The 23,637-nt window shown below is 42.5% G+C and overlaps 1 protein-coding gene across 2 annotated transcripts in view; it reads left to right on the top strand.

Annotated features, from left to right (window-relative positions):
• Positions 1 to 17,612, top strand: part of PPL (periplakin) — a 130,724-nt gene extending 113,112 nt beyond the window's left edge. For both annotated transcript variants that reach the window (XM_089694098.1, XM_089694097.1), the window contains 9 exons: positions 210 to 376; positions 4,126 to 4,304; positions 5,202 to 5,340; positions 7,268 to 7,461; positions 10,737 to 10,887; positions 11,832 to 11,915; positions 12,762 to 12,875; positions 12,967 to 13,059; positions 14,097 to 17,612. In XM_089694098.1, the coding sequence (XP_089550224.1) occupies positions 210 to 376; positions 4,126 to 4,304; positions 5,202 to 5,340; positions 7,268 to 7,461; positions 10,737 to 10,887; positions 11,832 to 11,915; positions 12,762 to 12,875; positions 12,967 to 13,059; positions 14,097 to 16,763 (3,788 nt within the window). In that variant the 3' untranslated portion in view covers positions 16,764 to 17,612. The remainder of the gene's footprint in view (positions 1 to 209; positions 377 to 4,125; positions 4,305 to 5,201; positions 5,341 to 7,267; positions 7,462 to 10,736; positions 10,888 to 11,831; positions 11,916 to 12,761; positions 12,876 to 12,966; positions 13,060 to 14,096) is intronic.
• Positions 17,613 to 23,637: the final 6,025 nt, after the last annotated feature.

Here is a 23,637-nt window from a genome sequence, read left to right as displayed (position 1 = left end):
TCCTACCTTGGTATAGGCACAAACCTGACTGGAGACTCTAAATACAACCAGCCAGAGATCATATATAACTTGGGAGCCCTTAAACCACAGAGTCATCGGCATGTAATGCCCTGGGTTTAGCCCTTCCACCAAGCACACCTATTTATTGTATAAGAAAATACAGTCTACACAGGATTACAACCAATATTCTACTTACGATTTAATTTCAGCTTCCACCAATGCCCAGGAGACACAGGGGCGACAGCTGCTAGCCGGACTGGACAAAGTCTTCTCTGATTTGGACAGACAGGAGAAAGCCATCAGTTCCCACCTCCGGCCACCACTGGATCAGAATCGTGCTGTACAGGACAGCTCGGAGAGGATAAAGGAACTTAAGGTGAGTGTATTTAAGAAACCCATATGGCCTTAGTGGTTAGCAGTGTGACCTGGTACCATTGAGCCTCTGGGTGTGTGTGTGTGTGGTTTTAAATTGCATTCAGTGAAGGAAATGCGTATTTGCTCCCCTGATGATTTTAAATGTTTGCCCACTCACAAGGAAATGAACAGTCTAAAAATCGAATGGTAGGTATATTGTAACACTGAGAGACAGAACAGCAACAAAAAATTCAAAAGAAATGCATGTCTAACAAATGATGCACTGATTTGTATGTTCATGAGAGAAATAAGTATTTGATCCCCTGTATGAGAAATGTAAAAAAAGTATGCAGCGCTAATATGAATAAATGGATATTAATAAAATCAGATGAGCAAAATGATTATGTGCAAGTGTTCAAAAAATCCATGATCAAGGATAACTGTGACTCTTGTGTTCTTGTGAATGTACAAACATTGCACTAACCAGATAGCGCATTAACTGCGCGTGGAGCAGTTAAGACCCGCTCCTGGTGCTCTGGACTTGTGATACCAGGAAGATGTCATCAGTCTAGGTGTATTCTTAAGCCATCCACCAGGACAATCACCAGCGGGGGAGGGGGAAGTCACACATCACTCCAAGTCATCAGGAACCTTCAAAAGCGGGCTCCCATGGAAATGATGAGCCCCAAGAAAGCTTCTAATAGTGTAGTAGATCTTTAATTAGCAAAATTCCAGCATATACAGATTAAAATAAAACTTACATCCAGATCTGATCTGGCCACCATGGTGTCAGTCAGGACAGCCTTGCGGGATATGTACACAGGTCAGGGGCACCTCCTTAACGCGTTTCGTGTAAATAACACTTCCTCAGAGGGGCTATAAGTATTTGATCCCCTATCATTCAGCAGTATTTGTGGCTACCAGGTGTCTTTTAAAGGGAGTGCTGCTAATCTCTATTTGTTACCTGTATAAAAAAAGACACCTGTCCACAGGAGCAATCAAACAATCAGATTCCAAACTCTCCACCATGGCAAAGACCAAAGAGCTGTCCAAGGATGTCAGGGACAAGATTGTAGACCTACACAAGGCTGGACTGGGCTACAAAATTATCGCCAAGCAGCTTGGTGAGAAGGTGACAACAGTTGGTGCAATCATTCGCAAATGGAAGAAACACAAAACAACTGTCAGTCTCCCTAGGTCTGGTGCACCATGCAAGATCTCACCTCGTGGAGTGTCAATGATCATGAGAACAGTGAGGAATCATCTCAGAACTACACGTGAGGATCTTGTCAATGGTCTCCAGGCAGCTGGGTACCTACCCCAGCTTGTACAACTATCACCTACTCTGTCCACATTTAGATGCTCCTTCTCTTTAGAGAAGCCTATCCTGCCTCCACCTAACAACTGTACAGTACTTTTATTTTCTCCATCAGCTCATCCCCACAGTTATTACCTTTTGCATCACTTGACCTTCCCTTTAGATTGTAAGGTCTTATGAGCAGAGCCATCTGATTCCTCCTGTATTGTAACTGAACTGTCTGCCCTCATGTTGTAAAGCGCTGAGGGGCTAATCAAATTCTGTATTATAGTAATATTAAAGATATAAAACCCGGGAATAAAAAGTGTGATCTATCACAGCTTTTTTAGTTCTTAGATGTGGTGAATGCATTAGTTTCCTTTTTGCAAGCTAAGAGCAAGTACAGAAAATACCCATTGATCTTACCAGACATGCCATGTCTGTTTCTGTGATGTGAACTGGAATTACAAGCTATTTTCTGTAAACTATTAATTGCCCCTACTCCCCATGTTGTGGAGGGGAAAACAGGAAAATGTGCATGTAGTCCAAATCAGGAGAGCAGCCGCAAGTGGCAACCGTGGTTCCTCTATACACCCTGTTCCAAATTATTATGCAAATGATATTTTTCTCATTTCCCTAAATAATTGATGTAAATAACAGTCAGCATAATTCTCATGTTATCAACTATTAAGAGTACAATTCAAATTTTATTGAACAAACCTCCTAATAACAGGATTTTTGTTCCAAATTATTCCGCACAGGAAGTTTCAAAACACTTTATAGGTTGTAAAGAACGGAAAATTGTCATTTGTTGTGTTTGCAGCATATTTACTGAAATCAAAAGCTATTTCAATCAAACTTTTAACAACATTTTAACTTTTTAAACATTTTAACAGGTCACGTTACATTGTAACATAGGAGCCCTTATTTGATAGCAGATCACAAGTCTTGCATCCATTGAACTTGTGAGTTTTTGGACAGTTTCTGCTTGAATTTGTTTGCAACATGTCAGAATAGCCTCCCAGAGCTGCTGTTTGGATGTAAACTGCCTCCCACCCTCATAGATCTTTTGCTTGAGGATGCTCCAAAGGTTCTCAATAGGATTGAGGTCAGGGGAGGATGGAGGCCACACCATGACTCTCTTCTTTTATCCCCATAGCAACCATTGATGCAGAGGTATTCTTTGCAGCATGAGATGGTGCATTGTCATGCATGAAGATGATTTTATTACGGAAAGCATAGTTCTTCCTTCTGTACCAGGGAAGAAAGTGGTCAGTCATAAACTCCACATACTTTACAGAGGTCATCTTTACACCTTCGAGGACCCTAAAGGGGCTGACCAGCTCTGTTCCCATGATTCCAGCCCAAAACATGACTCCACCACCACCTTGCTGACGTCACAGCCTTGTTGGAACAGGGTGGCCGTCCACCAACCATCCACTACTCCATCCATCTGGACCATCCAGGGTTGCATGGCCCTGATCAGTGAACAGGACTGTTTGAAAATTAGTCTTCATGTATTTTTCTGCCCAATGCAGCCATTTCTGCTTGTGAGCATTGGTTATTGGTGGCCGAATAGAAGGTTTATGAACAGTTGCAAGACTCTGGAGGACTCTACACCCTGATGTCCGTGGGACTCCAGAGGCACCAGCAGCTTCAAATATCTGTTTGCTGCTATGTAATGGTATTTTAGCAGCTGCTCTCTTGATCCGATGCATGGATCTGGTAGAAATCTTCCTCAATGTGCCTTTATCTGCACGAACCCATCTGTGCTCTGAATCAGCCACAAATCTAATAGTGCGATGATCACGCTTACGTTTTCGTGAAATATCTAATGTTTTCATACCTCATCCAAGGCATTGAACTATTTCACTCTTTTCAGCAGCAGAGAGATCCTTTTTCTTCCACATTATTAAGCAGAGCACCATTTTCAAGCAATATGGTGAACACCCTCCTTTAGTAGTTTTTCCTTAAATTGGGCTCACCAGCCAATCTAATTATCACAGGTGTCCGAGATTGTTTTCAGTGATCAAAAGAGCCCTGACACACAATGCCATCCATGAGTTAAACTGAAAAAAAACAAAATATTTAATCTTTGTGACACTTAAATAGAATTTGCATCATAATTTGGAACAGGGTGTAGAAGACAGTACAGTGAGTGATGTCTCCTAGGTTAGGAATTGTGTAACTGGCAAGATCACCAGGTGCAAAGTAAGGGAAAGGCTCTGAAAGAGAAAGCGAATGCAACCACTACATCAAGGACACGTAAGATGCAATTTATTACACTTTTGTTTTTGGGTTTAGCTACATTGCTGATAGCAGTACAAAATGGCTCCCCAAGGTGATTCTTTTTGGGTCTCCTTACAGCGCTGTCTATATAAATGGTAGATTAGGTATTTTGCATGTAATCCACTATAGTTCTGACAAACTAGAATTCCTGTTGCTAAATTCTAACATCTTTTCTTTCTTTGCAGAATATCGCCAATAATGTACGTCGGATAGAGCCAGAGAAAACTAATAAGGTGCAGGAGTGTGAGGTTTATCTGTCCAAATCTCCAGAGGTTTCCAGCACACCCGTCCTGCGCAGCAAAATCAATGAAACCAACAAAAAATATGACAAGGTCAACGAGCTTCTGAACTGCTCCCAAGAAAAGTAAGAGACCACCAAGGTTAACTTAAATCCTTCCAATCGTGTATATAAATCTAAATTCAACATTTCCTCTTTTGGAATAACTGTTTGCATTCCAACAGTATCACTAGGAGGCATCTGGGATCCTATTAGAGTAAAGTTGGCCATTGATGGTTCAGCAGAGACCAGTCAAGATTCAAACCATCTCTGGGCAGGCTTCTTATACCCAATTCAATTGTTGTACAACTTGGGTACAACCAGCCTGTCAGATTTTTCATGCGATTATTGCCAGCAGCTATAGCCGCTAGCAGTAATCACGGTGTCCTCCCAGTAGGGATGGCTCACTACCTCCTCCCGTGCCCCAACTCCCACCCCAGCAGGAGACCACAATAGCTCCGCTGGAAGGATTCATCAACACTAACGATGTTGATGGAGGAATTGAGCAGTTTTCTTTTCTGCAACCCATATCATCTATGGTCAGCTTAAGGACCTGTGTTCATGGGCTTTGGGCTTGTGTTGATAGCATCAATCAGAATTCACAGCAAGTTCACTTCACTGCAGTTGGCCTCCTTCTGACCTGAATTTGACCTGCTTTTAATGGATTCTGCATCCCCATTGACTTTTTTATGGGAATGCAAAACCCATCTGAAGTGAGCAGAAGTTTGTCCACACAGGCCCTAATGCTTTCATGCATGGCTATGTCCTACTAGTTTTGAGTGGATTCCCCGCACTTCATAATGCCCTTGGAACTGAGCATTGTTCTCCAATTTGTTATTTTTTTCTATAGAAGGAATAGGTTATTTTAGAGGTTATATGTCATCTCAGATACCCCTTTTCATTTCAAAACCACAGTCGTCAGGGTCATATCTACAAATCTCTAGGGATAGTAAGACTTCTTTATAACATGGTTGTGTCTTGCAGGATTGAGGCAGCCAATCGTTTAGAAGGCAGCTTGCAGAAAAGCAGAGACCTCCTGTCCACCTACGAGAACAAGCTGTGCCTGGATGACACTGTACCCGAGGATCCACGTGCTGTGGACAATAAGCTGACGGAATTGTCGGTGAGCAATTGCTGTAGGAAAGAAAAGCTAATTCTTGAAATGTACAGTAACCATAGGCAGGAATTGTTAAAAGACGCTGATAATCTTTTAAAGATTTGATACCTTATGGTATTCACGTAATCCAGTCCTACCACTTTCTTTTATCAAGCAAAATACCCTACCTTGGTCAAGGACCTTTCTGGCCTTCTCACTTCTTGGACCTCCTTTCAGATTTCTTCCATGCCCTTCGCATGACGTACTTACCAAAGCTCTTATATTCCCTTCCATTTTCTACACCGAATCATATTTTATGTATTGAGCAGTGCAAGGTGCTTCGTTTTTTTGTTTCCATCATAGGCCAAGGTTGCCCACATCTGCTTGTACTGTGGGAGAGTGGCAGGAGGCCTTGCAGTCCCTAACCTCAAATTCTATCCTGTTGCTACACAAATCACACTCCCTCCGGTGAGATGCCCACCTGGGACTGTGGACTTCTCACCGTTCCCGGTCCACACCTCTTTTGGATTCCACCCCAGAACAGACCCAATCTTTCAGATCCGTTACATTCGATGCGTTTGTGGGATTCCGTGAAATTTTCAGCCTGCTTGATCTCTCTCATTTTGCCCGTCAGGTTTCCTTGACGCCCCCCCCCAATTCCTACCGGCCTATGAAAACCCGGCAGCATTCTGTTTGTGGCGGGAAAGGGGCATCAAATATATATACAAGCTCCTGTCATTGGTCGATTTTAAATCTTTCAAATATTTACAAGAGCATTGGCAAATCCCTGCCACCGAGATACTCTAATATACTCAAATACACCACTAGATTAATTCTCCCCTTAAGCATGAATAGGACTCCCTCCAAATGCCTGACCCCTTTTAAAACACAAGTGTTGTAAAGACCCAACTTTGATGGTTCTCTAACAAACTCTATGGGGCCTTGCACACTTTCCTATGTCTCCAAATGGGAAACTAACCTAGGTAAGACCCTGGATCAAGCTGCCTGGAATCAAATTTGTCTAGACTCTTCGAGATGTTCTCAAAATACTTTTGCTCAGGAGAATGCCTATAAGCTACTCTCCCACTGGTACGTGACTCCAGTGCGAGTACCCAAGTTTGTCCCTTCCATGTCTACCTTTTGTTTTCGGGGATGCAAGGAACCTGGTATTTGCCTTCATATCTGGTGGTCCTGCCTGAAAGCTCTGCGATTCTGGACCCAGGTCTATTCCGATTAGATCACTTCTGAATCTTTCACTAGTACACAACCCCTGGGAAGCCCTGTTGCACAAATCTATCCCATCCTTGACCAGGGCTCAGAGGAAGTTGGTGGAGTTTGTCTTCCTGGCAGCTTGGCAGACCCTAGCTAAGGTCTGGTGCCAACCATTTCTTAATTCTGTTGAGGTCAAACAGCATCTCATGGGAACTATGGTTCATGAGAAGATCACAACCACGCCTTGTTATCTATATGATTGCTAGGGAGGTTCATTGTGTGGCAGTACAGTAGATTGGACAGCATAGGAATATCCTCCGCAGGCAAGTTTACTTTCCTCTCTCTCCTCACCCCACCTCTTAACACCTATTACTGCTGGATCTAGATCATTTCTAGTCTCGTTCATAACTTGTGAAGATATATTGTGCATTGCCTTTATCTCCAAACAGACTTGTTACTATGTGGCAACCTCCACTATTCAATTTCTCTTTTTGTTAGTATACCTGTTGCACCTATGTACAATGATTTGTACCTTTTGTAACAAATCTTGAAAAACCCAATAAAAATTTTTGTGAAATAAAGATTCTCTACATTAGCCCAACAAGCTTTAGAATGTATTTTAACATTTTCATGTCCACCCCCATGCCCATATTTCCAACTCCAAAAATGTATTCTTTTTGCGTTTACTAATACAGGATTAAAGTTTTGGATATTTATCACCTCCGCTTCTTCTTCATTCCAGGCGATGAGCTCTGAACTGCAGAAAGGAAGAGGTGTCCTTGCAGAAGCTGAGCAGAATCTGCACAACAGTAAATTATTCTGCCACAATATGGCCAATCGTTTCCAGGAGCATTGTCCCGATGTAGAGCGCCAGGAGGCTGAAGTGTCTAAACTCAACCAACGCTATACACAGCTGGACCAGCAAATTCAGAGCAGGTGAGCTGTGCTCCAGTGTCTGTTTATATGTTGGTTCTCTGATGAATATAAATTAAACACTTAAAAAGTGAAAATTGACAACTCTGTGCTTCCCAATCCGGAACCATATTGAAATCAATGGGAGCTGAAAATGCCCCATTTGCCTTGGCTAATAGGCAAAGGGGTGTAAAAAAAATAGCATGGGGGATGGGTACTGTCCTGGAGAACATGTACCAATGCAAAAAATATTTTTAAATTCCATTTGACCAGGAGCAGTGCTTCTTTTTTTTTTTTTTTTTTTAAAAAAAGAAAACTTAAAGTGAAATGCTCAATTCAAATAACCTGCCCGGGGGTGCTCTATTCCTGCCTGTGAAGGGGTGCATCTCTGTGATATGCAGAACACAGCAGCCCTGAAATTTACAAAGAAAAAAAAGTGTTTAAAAAGGTTATGACAAATGACTTTTGTTTCACAGATTTTTATAAAACGTAAAAAAAAAAAAAAAAAACAGCACACAGGGTCTGCCATGTATTCTGGGGTACATTTGAAGGGGTCTGCGATGTCACCTACAAAAGATACCCAAACATTTGACAAGTCCTTTTTAAATAAAACCCAACAAATGGCCCTCGTGGTAAACCCATTGTCAATCATGATGTCTCCTGCCAACCAACACACTGAACCACATGGCGCACACGAATGATCCCGATGCTCCCCAAACTGTTGTCAGCTAGTTAAGGAAAGAGGCAGGGATATTGGTGACATCATTATTGCCCAAATAAGCCAAGTAGCCATATTTAAGCAATGTAATAACCCTCTCCCCCAACATTTCTTTGCTTACAAGGCCAGGGATACCCAGCCATGTAAGTGAATCGGCCGAGTGATGTCAGTGGTGGGAAGGACAGGTACAAGAACCCATGCTTCCATAGCAACCATTGACAGCCAGAAGCTGCCATGTTTATCCACTCCGAATGCCATGACAACCATTGACAGCCAGAAGCTGCCATGTTTATCCACTCCGAATGCCATGACAACCATTGACAGCCAGAAGCTGCCATGTTTATCCACTCCGAATGCCATGACAACCATTGACAGCCAGAAGCTGCCATGTTTATCCACTCCGAATGCCATGACAACCATTGACAGCCAGAAGCTGCCATGTTTATCCACTCCAAGTGCCATGACAACCATTGACAGCCAGAAGCTGCCATGTTTATCCACTCCGAATGCCATGACAACCATTGACAGTCAGAAGCTGCCATGTTTATCCACTCCGAATGCCATGACAACCATTGACAGCCAGAAGCTGCCATGTTTATCCACTCCGAATGCCATGACAACCATTGACAGCCAGAAGCTGCCATGTTTATCCACTCCGAATGCCATAAATGTCCAGCCAGTGTACAGTCTGAACTTGCGCTCATATCACAACCGGAGCTTATCCCTATTCCCAAAGCTCCAAATCTACTTCAGTATTCCAAATCTTCCTTACCTCTTTCATCTATCCCTCCTTTAAAGCTGGCCGTAGACATCAGTAAACAGTTGGATGTGCATGTTTGATCTGTTTTTTGACCCACCTTTTCCACTGACAGGCCTGCTGTGATTGCATGAGCTATCCTGTTTAGGCAATGGAAGAAGAGGTGTGCATGTAGAGTCCACTGTTGGGGGTAACAACAGGTGTTAGTAAGAATAAGCGACATTGATCGTTTTACCTAAATTTTCAGCATACATTTTTGGCAACATTTCACCTTTTTTTGGCAAATGAATTGGATTCAATGCGGAAGAGGAAGGTAAAGTGTTTTTTAGGGGTATGAGTGGCTTTAAGTGGCTCTTCAAAGTTACAGAAGCTCTTTCCAGCTATCCTGGATCTCTTCTTGTGCCAAGAACATTTTTAGGAGAATCTCATTGAGCTAAATAAGGAGACTCTACTTTGGAAAATATTGTGCTCATAGCGAAACCAGTCATTCCACTCATCTATAGTGATCTGATGTTTTGAAAGGGTTAGTTCACCTTTACCAAAAAGCTGATAGGGGATGTCTGTAGATGAAAAACTGTGCCGCTTTGACCAAAGTTGACTATTGCCCTTGATATAGGTGTAGGCCATTATACAACTATAGTCAAAGCTGCACAGTTTGTTTTTTATTTGCAGACGTCCCTTAATCTGCATTGGCAGTTTTTTAGTAAGGCCCCACGTACACGGGACAATTCTGAACGATGGAAACTGACTGCTGGAAAACATAGGTTAAGAAAACAACGTCTGGTTAGCTGCGTTTGCATAACACGTTTATGCGCATTTGCGTTTAGAAGCGTTTTTTTAAAGAAGAACCTCCCAAATGCCCAGAAAAGTGGTAAATTATTAACGATTTCAGAGCAATACAGAGAGTAGAAGCAGAGACAGCAGTATGTGTTGAGATAATTAGGTGTGAGTTGCTCATTAACATTTCTTTTGTTTCCAAGGGTGGGAAAAGTGCTTGGTGGAGTAATTAAGGCCACCTGGCAGGGAGTCTTCCTGAGGAATTTGAGGTGTGAATGGGCATTAACATATCTTTTGTTTCCAAGGGTGGGAGAGGTCTGAGGTGTGAATTGGTCATTACAATGTGTGACCTGCTTGGTGGGAACATCCTGTGTTCAGTGTTTTGTCCATCTGAGTACCTTGAAAATGCTTTGCATGCATTTTTCATGATAAAAAAAGGCTCTGAACAGCATCGGGAACTGGAAGAGTTAAAAAAAAAAAAAATTGCAAATGCTTATAAAAGTGATTTGCTGCATTTACAAGCGTTTTGCATTTGAAACACTGATAAAATTGACTGCTGAACGCAAGTTTTTGGGCTTTCAAAAAAACAACTGTAAACTCAAATGCCTGCAAACAACTGTAAACAAAGATGTGTACATGGACACATAGGAAAACATTAGGGAGAGTTCAGGGGCTGCTGATAAAAACCCGCTGAACAGTTCCTGAACGTGAGTTTATCAGCTGCAGTGTACATGAGCCCTAAAGGTGAACTAACCCTTTGACTTGCCTGATCTCTTTGACCCCATATACCCCATAGTATACTCATTTTGAAGCTGCTTTACAACTACATTGTCCAATTTAGATGAAGCAAGACTGTTCATTGCTACCTATGGTCACCTTTTTCTTGAAAGAGTTCAAATTGCTAGTATTTGTGTATGCTATTGTGATTAGCCTCCATGTTCTCGCTTCGTAAAGCATTGTAGAAGAGATTTGTAAGATAAAAACCAATAATAAAAATTGCAATAAAAAAAGTATGCAGCATATTCAAGCTTACATGTCTTCATTTAGGTCTCAGGGCTTGCAGAAAGCCAGGACTACCTATCTGAACTACCGCAATGGCTACGACCAAGTTGACGGGTGGATGCGTAATATTCCCAACTACGAGCCCAAAGACACAGACAGCGTCAAACAAGTGGAAACCAAACTGAAGAACCAACGGGTAAAATATTCTGGATGGAAAATATTTTCATGACAGCCAACTTAGTCTTCTAAAAATATTTGGAACAGCTTATCAAATCGCATGTTTGAGTTGTTACCCCGGGGAGCTTAAACATTTAGCACATGTTTGTTAAGTTACAAAGACTATCAAAAGGAACTTTGAGGTTGGTTTTCTAAAACTGGTGCACTCAGAAGCGGATTGGCTACCATGCACAGTTGCACCAGATTCTAACTTCAGCTTGTTCAATTAAACTTTGACAATACCACCTGGAAGCGGATTGGTTTCTATGCAGAGCTGCACCAGGCAGTTTTAGTAAATAACACAATTTGTGTAGCCCATAGCAAGGGATTGGGCTTCACTGCAAATTTATGAAAACCGGTGTTGCCAATACGAAGCACTTACAAGCAGAGAGGTTATGATAGGAAACAATAGGTGAGGCCACTCAGACAAAAGAATTCTATGACTATGTGTTGGGCAGCACAGTGGCTAAAACCACTTCTGCCTGGCAGTACTAGGATCGCCGGTTCAAATCCCAACCACGGCACCACCTGCCTAGAGTTTGCATGTTCTCCCTGTGCCTGCGTGGGTTTCCTCCGGGTACTCCAGTTTCCTCCTACAGTCCAAAGACATGCTGGTAGGTGAATTGGCTCCTGTCTAAATTGGCCCTAATATGTGTATGTATGAATGTGAGTTAGGGACTTTAGATTGTACTCCCCTTGAGGGTTAGGGACTTTAGATTGTACGCCCCTTGAGGGTTAGGGACCTTAGATTGTACGCTCCTTGAGGGTTAGGGACCTTAGATTGTACGCTCCTTGAGGGTTAGGGACTGATGTGAATGTACAATATATATGTGTAAAGCGCTGTGTAAATTGATGGCGCTATATAAGTACCTGAAATAAATGTGTTAACAAGTGTTTTGTGAATTTGCTTTTGTCTTCTGGCAGCTTCTACTGAGTGAGATAACTGACCGAGAGCAAGATCTGGATCATGTGACCAGCAACGCACAGCAATATCAGCAAGCAGTCAAGGTAAATAAGCAGTTGTATGGAAAAATATTTTTAACCCTGCAGCTTGGTAGGCAGTTTTACTTCATAAAAAAAAAATTACTTATAGCGTATCTAAACTCAAAAACAAAAATTTATTTCAGCTTAGTAGTCCTTAGATGTTGGTGCTGCATTAGTTTTATTTTTTTTGGCTCTTTTTCCTTTTATATTTACCCGGTGATCTGATCAGTACGTCTGATTTTTCATCTTCTTTTAAAATACGATTTCTAGCAAAAATGGCAGTTAGAGGGTTGTTAGCTTTATTAATTAGTTAAAACTTATATTTTGTTTTCTTTTAAGATAAATCTTTGTAACTGATAAAAAGTGTTAGCTGCAGTTATGCTTTACCCGGTTATTCCTCTATGGAAAGTCCCTCTAAATCTACTAGTCAGTCTAACACGGACTAATGCTGCTGTCCAAGAGTGTGTCTGTTGCACCTCCATAGATAGGAGTCAACCTAAGACAGGAAGTGTGCTAGGGGGTAGATCACCTGTGAAAATAAGGCCTCGTTCACACAGGCGTATTTAAGCACATCTGTGTAAATGGCCATGTTTGTGCTTCTTGCATTTGTATGCAGGCAGCCTTAGTCATGTATTTTGGCAAGGTGGGGGGGAATGGAGAAGGATGGATAGAATACCATCAGTTGAATTAATTATGAAGAGCTCCAGAAATAAATTAGGAATAGGATTAAAGTTATCTGGAGTTACAACCTACAGGATCTTGGCAGCCAAAAGAAATCCCTTCTTTACTATACCCATAAGCTCCTCCTTGGCATCTATGGTGTGATCTATTTCTGTGTGTTCATGAATCTCATCTGTTACCATCGAACAGGATTATGAACTGGATGCTGAGAAACTGCGCTCAGTCATGGATATGGAGAACAGGAGAAGTTCCTATCCTAAACGCTCCAGAATCTTGTCACCTGCAAACAAAGTGAAAGAGGAGGTACTTTTAAAAGCCTTAACTTTTATCTCTACAGTTTTTAAATGTAGGCCTCAGCCTTCCTGAACCACAAACTCTTGCTTATGTTTAACAGGAGACAGATTTATCTGCAAGGTTTACAGAGGCCAGTGCGGTCAACAAGCAGAGGCTGCAGACCCTGGAGTTTGCTCAGAACCTACTGCGTCAGGTAAACAAACATCAGTAACTGTTTGCAGATTGGTTCGCCATGAAAGTTCACATAGCTTGGGCCTAGCATAAAAAATTTTGATTAGTGGGCAACTGAATGAATTACCTTCCAGGGTTAACTGTAGGAGAACCCAAATAATTACTCTACATTGTAAAGAGTGATTCTATTCAGAAAGTTTTGGTTGGATAGGTAGAAGGCAAATAGATTAATGCCATGTTTTTCCATTGTCTAGACTTATAGGGGTTTATTTACTAAAGCTGGAGAGTCCAAAATCAGACTCCCTTCTGCATAGAAACCAATCAGCTTCTAACCTCAGCTTGTTCAATGAAGCTTTGGCAATGAAACCTGGAAGCCGATTGGTTTCTATGCAGAAGGGAGTCTGATTTTGGACTCTCCAGCTTTAGTAAATAAACCCCTCAATGTCCCGGGGGGGGATTATTAAAACTGCTGTTACCTTTGCCGGTGCCTATGCTACCAAATGCTGCTTTGTTTAGTATGAGAGGTCCCCTGAAAGTTCACTGGGATTTCCTTGGTCCCTGCAGCTCTCACTGGTTCCTTCTTCTCAACTTATGTTACTTTCTTCTGCAATAACATAATTTGAAAGGGAAGAACCAATGAGAATTGCAGGGACTAGGAGGATTGACAGTCCTAGATGTGTCAGCTTCCCAGTGGACTTTGGAAGACCAGTTCTACTGAATGGAGCAGTGTTTGGCAGCATGAGCACCAGGTAGGGTGAGCATACACTCTCTACTTTTACAGGTAGCAACGGTATAAAACAAAGTTTAGGCTTTAGATATACTTACGCAAGATGTCATCTGGAGAGCCTCAGATATAACAAAGGTACCAAAATGCTGCCAGATGGGCTGAGGAATGGCTGGTTTAACTAGAGGCTTAACACAAATTTTCTTTTTGACAAATTGTCAAAAGCATCCATTTGATCTTTCAAGGACACATCCACTGTCTTAAGAGATTTGACAGTATATGATATGGCGTTACTCCAAACAAAACCTAAAATTTAATTTTTTTTATACATACAGCAGCCAGATGAGGACATAAGACAAGACTCAGTCCAGATGGTTCGTTCTGAGAAACCCCCTGAGGAGACTTGGAAGATTAAGAAGATGTTGGATGATGAGGTACAAAGAAGGCAGCAACTGGAATCTGAGATAAGGAGCACTCAAGAGGAGATCATATATCTCCAGAATCAGAAACCTCAAGAAACTATAGTAAAGAAGGAAGTTCTGAAGAAAGTTCCAGATCCTCAACTGGAAGAGGACTACCATAAGGTCCTTGAAAGAGTTTCAGAAGAGCAGCGTAAGAATAAATCTTTGCAGGATGAATTGGAAACCCTGAGAATAAAGGTTCGGACCTTAGAGTATGAGCAAAAGGAAGGGGGGCAGCAGTATGTTGTTAAAGAAGTACTAAGGATTGAGAAGGACAAAGATCAGCAGCAGGAGTTTCAAAGGCTCAAAGAAGAGTTGGAGGAACTGAATCGTCAAAAGAGCACAAAGCAGAATGAGATTACCAACTTGAAGGAACGCATCTTTATATTGACAGAAGAGAAGAACAAACCCCAAGAAAAGGTCACAGAAAAGGAAGTTGTTAAACTTCAAAATGATCCTCATTTGGCTTCAGAATATAGAATACTTCAGGAGAACATGCAGAGAGAGAATGCCCAGCGGCAAAAGGAGGAGGAAGAATTGCAGCTTCTACAAGAGAAACTGAAACGTCTGGAAAAGGAGAGAGCTATGGCTGAAGGCAAGATCACAGTAAAGGAAGTGTTGAAAGTAGAGAAAGACCTTGCCTCTGAGAGGGAGGTATCTGACCTTCGTAGGCAATATGAGGAAGAGTCTTCAAAGATACGCATCACTCAACGAGAAAAAAATGAGCTGATACGGAAGATAGGTCTAATGGAGCAGGAAAATGCCAAAGTTGTAGTACAAGAGAAAGTACGTGAGATTGTTCGACCAGATCCTAAAGCTGAAAGTGAACTTGCCAACTTACGAGTTGAGCTGATTGAGCAAGAAAGGAAATATCGTGCTGCAGAGGAGCAACTGAAAATCTTCCAGAGTGAACTATCAGTCCTCAAATCACGTGGTCCACAGGTGGAAGTGAAGGAGATAACCAAAGAAGTCATTAAGCACAAGACAGATCCAGAGATCTTGGCTGAACTGGAGAGGCTCCGTGGGGAGGTTCTAGAGAAGACTAGAGTGGTGGAACGTTCTGAACTAGAGATCAATCAGCTTAAGCAGGAGATAAAAAGCTGGATTGATACGAAACCTCAAGTACAAGTTAAGGAAGTGGTTCAAGAGGTTCTACAATATCGTGAAGACCCTGACACCAAGAAGGAGGTTGAAACCTTACGAGCCAAGTTGGCTGAAGAGCAGAAGAAGCGCATTGACTTAGAAAGTGAAAGAATGACCCAAGAAGAAAAGATCAGGCAGAAAGAGCTAGAGCTGTTACAGGTGAGAGAGAAAGTAGTGCAGCAGGAGGTGGTCAAATATGAAGAGGATCCTTTGTTGAAATCTGAAGTCAACAGTTTTTCGAAGAGCATTCAAACTGAGCTTAAACAAAAGGATTCCCTGCAAGAGGAGTTGCGCAAGTTGCAATGGAGGAAATCAGAGCTTGAACGCCAGCTTGAAGAGCTTGAAAGGGAACGACAGTCCCGGCGCGAAGCAGAACTGGAAATTCAGAGGCTTAAAATCAGGTTGAATGAGCTGGAGCAAAGAGAGATTGAGACAAAAGAAAAAGTAACACTGAAGCAGAAGGTTGTGCTACAACAAGATCCTCAGCAAGAGAAAGAGCACAACATGCTAAAACTTCAAGTAGAAGAGGAGAGGCACAGAAGGCAGATTCTAGAGACTGAACTGGACGCACTAAGGAAAAAGCTCATTACATTGGAGAAGATGGAGGTGAAGGAAAAGGTTGTTTTCACAGAGAAAATAGAAGTTGAGAAAGATGCTGAGACTGAGCAAGAAATACAGAGGCTGAAGTCCATGATGGAGGAAGAGAGCAAGCGTAAGCGAGATTTAGAAGCAGATGTTGATCGCCTCCAAGCACAGCTTTCAGAATTAGAGTTCAGCAATTCCAAATCCAACAAGGAACTGGAATACTTAAGAGAGGAAGTCCACAAACTTCAGATGGACAAACAAAGTCTACAGCTAGAGACCCGTCACCTGCAGTCAGAGATTGAAATTACCATAAAGGAAGCCCAGGGCTTGAGAAGCTTGACTCAAGTTGACAGTGGCGTTAACCTAGATTCTCGCTTAGCTTCTTTGGAACAAGAATTGAGGGACCTACAGAAAATCTCCCGAGACAAAGATGCAGAAATTGAAGAGCTTCACAAACGCTTGGATACTATGCAGATCAAGAGGGAACAGAGGGAGAACCATCTCCGCCGCTCTATCGTTGTCATCGATCCTGACACTGGCCGAGAAATGTCACCAGAAGAAGCTCGAAACTTGGGCTTGATCGACTGGAAAATGTTTGTCAACTTACAAAGCCAGGAATGCGACTGGGAGGAGACCACAATTAAGGGGCCAAATGGTGACTCATCCGTTATCCATGATAGGAAGTCAGGCAAAAAATTCGACATAGAAGATGCCCTAAAGAACGGGCGCATTACAAAACGTCAATATGAGAATTACCTCAACAAAGAGATGTCCATCCAAGAATTTGCAGCCTTAGTTTCTGGGAAGAAGTAAGCTCCAGGTGCAGTCACTACGCTGACGGCGGCCAAAATATGGACACTGAACAGGGATACAACTGCTGTCAATAGGTCTGTTACTCTGCTCAACAGCAAAACATCTTTGCTTCTGTCACTATCTTGAACCATGCACATACTGGAAGATCTTTCACTACTACAATGCTGTGTTCTTAGTGGTCTGCAGACTTGAAAATGTGATTAAGGCTTTTTTCTGGAGCCCTTAGCATCCCCTTACCTAGGCCAAAATCTGATCTCCAGAGCTCTGTGTTGAGGAAGTAAAGTATGAATAGCCATAAAAATTGAATCAACTAAAAAAAAAAAGAAAAATCAGAGTTATCTTATTTTTATAGGTAATTCTCCTGAAATAAAGAAAATGTATAAAGAGAAAGATCTTGACTTTATTAGCATCTACTCAAGTTTATGCAAAATATACTACATAAAGTGCCTATGTATTTTTGTTACTACATTCATTGTTGTATTATGCAATTTCCATGCCAAAATGTCAAAGAAAATGCATCTTTACAAAACATGCACTGAACAGATATCGCGAATGTAAAATAACCAAAACCACAAAGGCGTGTTTGGTGTATACTCTTCTTTCTCCCTGTGACTTAGAAGAAAAGTGATTTATATCATTTGGTATATGGTTTAGATAAGCACAGTTTCTGTCCTGTTACATGTCTATGGTGGTACATTACTAACCTAACCCTTTTTAGACAAAAGGCTGTGGCATGCTGGCCACAGTATCTTTTCTGTATATCTTTTGTTAATTTCTGAGTGGGCTAGGGCAATTACGGAAACATATTTTATTTATGGTATCGCTAAATAAAGATGCGGTGGTTTTGAACACCTTGTGGCCTGAATTATTTGGCAAATTAGTTTCGATAAGAACAAGTTTTTTTGGCAAACATCAAAATTGATCTTGAAGCAACATTATCAGGAGTAATGTATGGGGGGCTTCTATTGCTGGAAGTGGAACATCACTGCGATAAGACCATCATTCTGCTCCCTCTTCAGGTTTTGGAGAGTACTCATTATTATTATTATACAGTATTTATAAAGCACCAATAGTTCGCTCAGCGCTGTACATTACAAAGGGGGACAGAACATGTGACAGAACAATACCAATACAATGCAAAACATGAGGGGATCGAGGGCCCTGCTCTTTCGAGCTTACAATCTAGGAGGGAGGGGATGGTGGTACAGAAGGAGATAGCTGTGGGGGATGGAGTGGTAGGAAGAGTGGAGGAGGTCGGCAAGTTAGCAGGGGGTGGGGTAGGCTTCCCTGAAGAGATGGGTTTTCAGGGTGCGCCTAAAGGAGAGGAGAGTAGGTGATAATCTGATGGGTTGGGGCAGGGAGTTCCAGAGGATGGGTGACACCCTGGAGAAGTCCTGGAGGCGGGCATGGGAGGAGGAGACCAGGGAACTAGAGAGAAGGAGGTCTTGTGAGGAGCGGAGTGTGTGTGCTGGGCGGTACTTGGATATTAGGTCAGTGATGTAGTTCGGGGCAGTATGGTGGACAGCTTTGTACATCAGTGTTAGGATTTTGAATTTGATCCGTTGCGCAATCAGAAGCCAGTGGAGGGATTGGCAGAGGGGGGTGGCGGAAACGGAGCGGTTGGAAAGGTGAATGAGTCTAGCTGCTTTATTCAGGATGGACTGAAGCGGGGATAGCCAGCGGCGAGGCAGGCCAGTGAGGAGGGAGTTGCAGTAGTTGAGTCGTGATATGATGAGGGAGTGGATGAGCTGTTTAGTGGTTTCTGGGGTTAGGAACGTGCGGATTTTGGCGATGTTGCGGAGGTGGAGTCTGCACGAGTTTGTTAATGATTGGACTTGGGGCTGGAAGGATAGGTTGGAGTCCAGAATGACACCAAGTACTCTGGCCTGCGGGGCGGGTTTGATGGTGGCGTTGTTGGATGTGATGGAGAAGTCAATGGGGGGTGGTGTCCGAGCTGGGGGGAAGACAAGAAACTCGGTTTTGGAGAGGTTCAGTTTAAGGAAGTGGAGCGACATCCAGTCTGATATGTCGCTCAGTAGGTGTGTGATTCGGGCGGAGACCGAGGGGGTGAGGTGGGGGGTTGAGAGATAGATTTGTGTGTCGTCGGCATAGAGGTGGTAGTTGAAGCCGTGAGAGTGTATGAGTTGGCCAAGGGAGGAGGTGTAGATGGAGAAGAGAAGGGGCCCAAGGACAGAGCCTTGAGGTTTTGGGATGTTGCTCTCTCCGCCAATCGTGTTGGGCGACAACTCATACAAAGAGCTTAAAGTAGTTACTGAATGTATGTGTCAAAATGGATGCATAACTGGGGGGGGGGGGGGTGTTAAAATTGACCTGGGCTCAACTGGAGGACCTGTACTGTGGGAGCTGTGACCAAAAAAAAGTAAGCAAGGACAGGCCTAACCATGACTACCGATAGACTTCCTACAGTTGATCTTTTCCCCCCAATACTGACTTACCATGGCTTGTTCTGCACTGCGTCTTTGTGTGGAGTCGGCCATTTTGGCAAAGGTGGGGCTTTAGATGTCAGAGCCTCCAATAAAGAGCAGTGAGCAGCACAATATCTTACTCCATTTCAAAATCCTGGAGACTAGCAGTCAGAGGCAGTAGTAACTTAGATGACTCTCTCAACTATGACACTGTAGGCATGCTCACACACCAGGAACGTACACTTTAATTTCAGAGTTGAATATTTTAAACTTTTAGGCCAGCCATACATGGATCGAAAATGTATCCGGTTGAGCAGGGCATGGTGAAATTTCAATCTATGTATGGGCCTGGTGGTTGTACAGAAGTTGATTTTCTGTACACCTCTGTTAGGTTTTCCCTGCTTAATCAGTGCTGCAGGCTATAGCCTGCAATGCTGATCAGTATATACCAGGGTTTCTCAATCAAGGTTCCTCCAGAGGCTGCCAGGGGTTCCTTGAGCAATTTTTGCCTCTCAGCTAAAATGATCAATGGTGTCAGTGGGATCTTACCTATCTTCCCAATGACCACAAGTATAAGGAGCATTCTTCCCTCTGACTATCACACTAATGTTTCATGAATTGTAGATAGTCTTTTTTAGCAGGGGTTCCCCGAGACCGGAAAGTTATGCCAAGGGTGCCTCTGCGTTGAAAAAGGTTGAGAAAAATCTGGCGTATACTGATGGCAGGGACGTCTCTCATGGTCAAAATACAATAGCTCTGCGGGGAACATTCCCCCATCCACACACTTGGCCAGGCCTTTTTTATTTTTCTTTCAATGTGCTGGTTGAACAAAAAAAAAAACAAACAAAAAAAAAAAAAAAAAAAAAAAAAAAAAAAAACGACACCTATTAGCTGCTTATGAGTGTTTTTTAATTTACAATAATAAGCAAAAGGAAGACTCACTGAGAAAACGTACAATTTTATTTACACAAAACCAGCAAGTGACATACAAAACCCCACATGGTACATTTTTTCCCTTGCTCTCTTCATCACCATTTATAAACATAGAATTACAACTTGGCAGGACTGGTCGCAGATACTAAACAGACCTAAGGAAACCCTGAGCTTTGAACCACCCAGTTTTCAAGTGGACAATCCTGCATTTGTCAGCAGCCATAAAGCACAGAAGCTATAAAGTTGTTTTTTCTTCCCTTTTATTAAGGACACGCAATGCGACTACTGATATTCACCCCCTGCCTATAAACCAGCTAGCACAGGGCCAGTGTTCAGCAAGAAAATGGGGTACAATAAAGAAAAACATGGGCAGATGTAGGTTGTGTGCAATGTTCCAGGACAGGTCCCTTGCCCTAACTGAAAAGGCCTAGTGAATGCTGGGAAAAATGGCAGTTATTAAAAAGATAAATTCACCTTTTGGAGCATGTTACACCCATACTTAGGGTTGTAACATGCTCCAGCACATGTCCTCCTCACCCCCACCATCACAGCAAGAGGGGATCCTCTTCTCGCACCCGCTACCATATTTTGAAAACAGCGGAGCTACGTCATTCATTCACAGGAGTCTGTGACTGAGAGAACAACAAATACCATCTTCCACTGTAACAGTGGCTTGTAGTTCTCAATGAATTGCAAGGGCGCCAATGAGCATGATTGTAGTTCATTCACAAGCCCTTCAGCTTCCGGACTGACAACCCATTCAGAGATACAGGCTGAAAGCTGTAGGGCTTGTCTACAGGAGCCTGACATTGCATCCTTGATCGACTAATCACGGGTGCAATGCCTTGCAGGCCCCCATATGAAAAAATAATAAATGCACATTTCTTTCTGCAAAAATATGTGCATTCATTTTTTTTTTTTATTTCACCAAATGGTAAACTTAGCCTTTAAGGATACCCTCTATTCATGAATATCCCTCATCCGCAATGGATAGGATCATCTCTGCTTATGATTCTGTACTTGGAATGAATATGTGGGTTTCGTTTTATGGTACAACTAAGACTGTAGTCTCCAAAATGTGCCTCGGGGGATGAATGCGGCCTTTGGTTACTTTCATCCGGCCCTATTACCTCCACTGTTAGCGACAGTAAGGCACAATTATTCCCACTGACACCAATGATGGGGCGCCATCGCTCCCGCCGCCACCAATGATGGGGCGCCATCGCTCCCGCCGCCACCAATGATGGGGCGCCATCGCTCCCGCCGCCACCAATGATGGGGCGCCATCGCTCCCGCCGCCACCAATGATGGGGCGCCATCGCTCCCGCCGCCACCAATGATGGGGCGCCATCGCTCCCGCCGCCACCAATGATGGGGCGCCATCGCTCCCGCCGCCCCCAATGATGGGGCGCCATCGCTCCCGCCACCAACGATGTGTTGCTATTTCTCCACGGACACCAATGATGGGATACTATTCCTCTCCCTAATACCAAAGAGGGGATACTATTTTTTCCCACTGACACCAAAACATTTTCTACTCCTGATGACTACAGTCTGGCCCTTCTAAAGTCTGAAGGACAGTAAACTGCCCCTTTGTTAAGTTCAGAGACCCCCGATCTAAGAAATCATTGTACAAAGTATTTAAAATCTTACCAATTGACTGCCTGGTACCTAGACACCAACCATGACCAAAGGTCATCAGCATTCAGATGTAGGAGCTACAGCTCCAATATAAGACACATTATGCTGCACAAGGAAAAAAAGGATTAGTAAAGAACATCAAGAATAGTTTTGGGAATGGAATGAGGAAGGCAAGAGTAAATGACCTGTAAACTGCTACATCTCCCACTATTGTAATTCAAATCAATGCTTGGGGACCACAAAAGGTTGGACACTGGCATTGCTGGAGTTATACATGGAAAAAACAAAACAACACTGGATCTCGGAAAGCATAGCACAGAGATAAGTAGTATACTTACCTCCCTCCTTTCTAAAAAAAGAAGTATTCCATCTTAATTTAAAATTTGCTAAATACATTCCAGATCCAATGTGTACATATATATGTAGACAGAAACACGTTTGGTTGCGTCTATTACATATTCTGTTAGAACCTCCCCGTGTTTTCCTCTGCTGCTAAAATTTAGTGGTATCATCATTAAAGCCCAACTGAACTTTCAGTGCAAATCGGCTACATACATCCCGGGGTCATCAAAACAAAAAAGGGTACAAAGTCTTACAGTTTGTTTTCTTAGCAAAGCCTGTCCCCGGCCAGCATACTGCAAAAGAGGGACCCATGTCCTCTGTGTGGAAGCAGAGATCTCTTTGCAGAGATCCAACACCACCTACCCACCGAGTCAGAGATCTCCAATCAGCAGGGGCATGTCTGACCTCTACATTGAGACCACTGCTTCTACAGAGGCTTTTGCTGTGGCTGCTTTCTAAAGAAAACAATGTAAGACTTTGCACACCTTTTGGTTTGATGAACCTGGGATGGATGTAGCTGCTTTATACAGAAAGTTGAATTGGGCTTCAATGATTACACCTCTAAATCACTAAATCCACCAGCAGAGGAAATCACTGAAAGGCTCTAACAGAATATATAGAGACAACTAAAGTCACTGCTGTGTACAATACATAATTAAAGTATGTGTATAGCAAATGTTATCGTATAGCAATAAATAATGAACTCTCTCAAAAAAAAAACAAAAAAACAAAAAAACAAAAAAAAAAAAACCCAAAACACAACCCCCCCCCCCCCCAAAAAAAGAAAAAAACACCACAATCTTCACTGGGATTTTCTTTAGGTATTATTTTATTTTGTATTGCTATTCCTCATCCATTGTAGGCATCTTTTTAAATCCAATATACATTACAAATTCTTGGTATATAGGTTTTTATTACTTTGCAGCATTTGGGGGTTAGTTCTTTTACAGATACTTCTTTATATGTACACTGGATAGCGTATAACGATCTTTCACATAGAGGTTTCAACTGTCATTTTTATTAAAGAACTCAAAAAAGGGGATTGAATTGGCTGCCATGGGTATTATGGATATCTCAGACACAATTTAAAGCCAAACCCACCTAATTCACTAAAAGTAACTTTCGTCACATGTCCTCTTCCCCAGCAGCCATAACATATTAAAATGCCATAGCATTAGAATGGAACCCCATGCTGATATGGAGCCCTGTGCAACTGCCAATAATCCCGTTACAAAAAGACAAACCTATGAATAATATTTAAAAATCGCCTCTCTGGTCGTAGACACAAAATAGAACACGGGGAAAAAAAAGCTGCGCCATTCTGACGTGGATTACATCTACATTTCAAAGGAATAGCGAAGATTAAAAACTCAATTTGAGTATAATGGCAAACAGCCATGAGGAGAAGTACGCAGGTGAAAAGTTATGAAATACAAGATCGCTGTCACTTTACAAGCCAATCATGAAAAAGGAGATATGGAATTTACAAGCAAGTTAAATATCCCAGAGTGCAGTGCAGGACTTTTATTCTT

The sequence above is a fragment of the Staurois parvus genome, unplaced genomic scaffold (genome assembly GCF_062004578.1).
Source record: "Staurois parvus isolate SC_StPar_1 unplaced genomic scaffold, SC_StPar_1.0 ptg000649l, whole genome shotgun sequence".
In the NCBI taxonomy this organism is placed as follows: domain Eukaryota; kingdom Metazoa; phylum Chordata; class Amphibia; order Anura; family Ranidae; genus Staurois; species Staurois parvus.
Note: the sequence above shows the minus strand (reverse complement) of the source record. Positions and strands in the feature narration are given on the sequence as shown.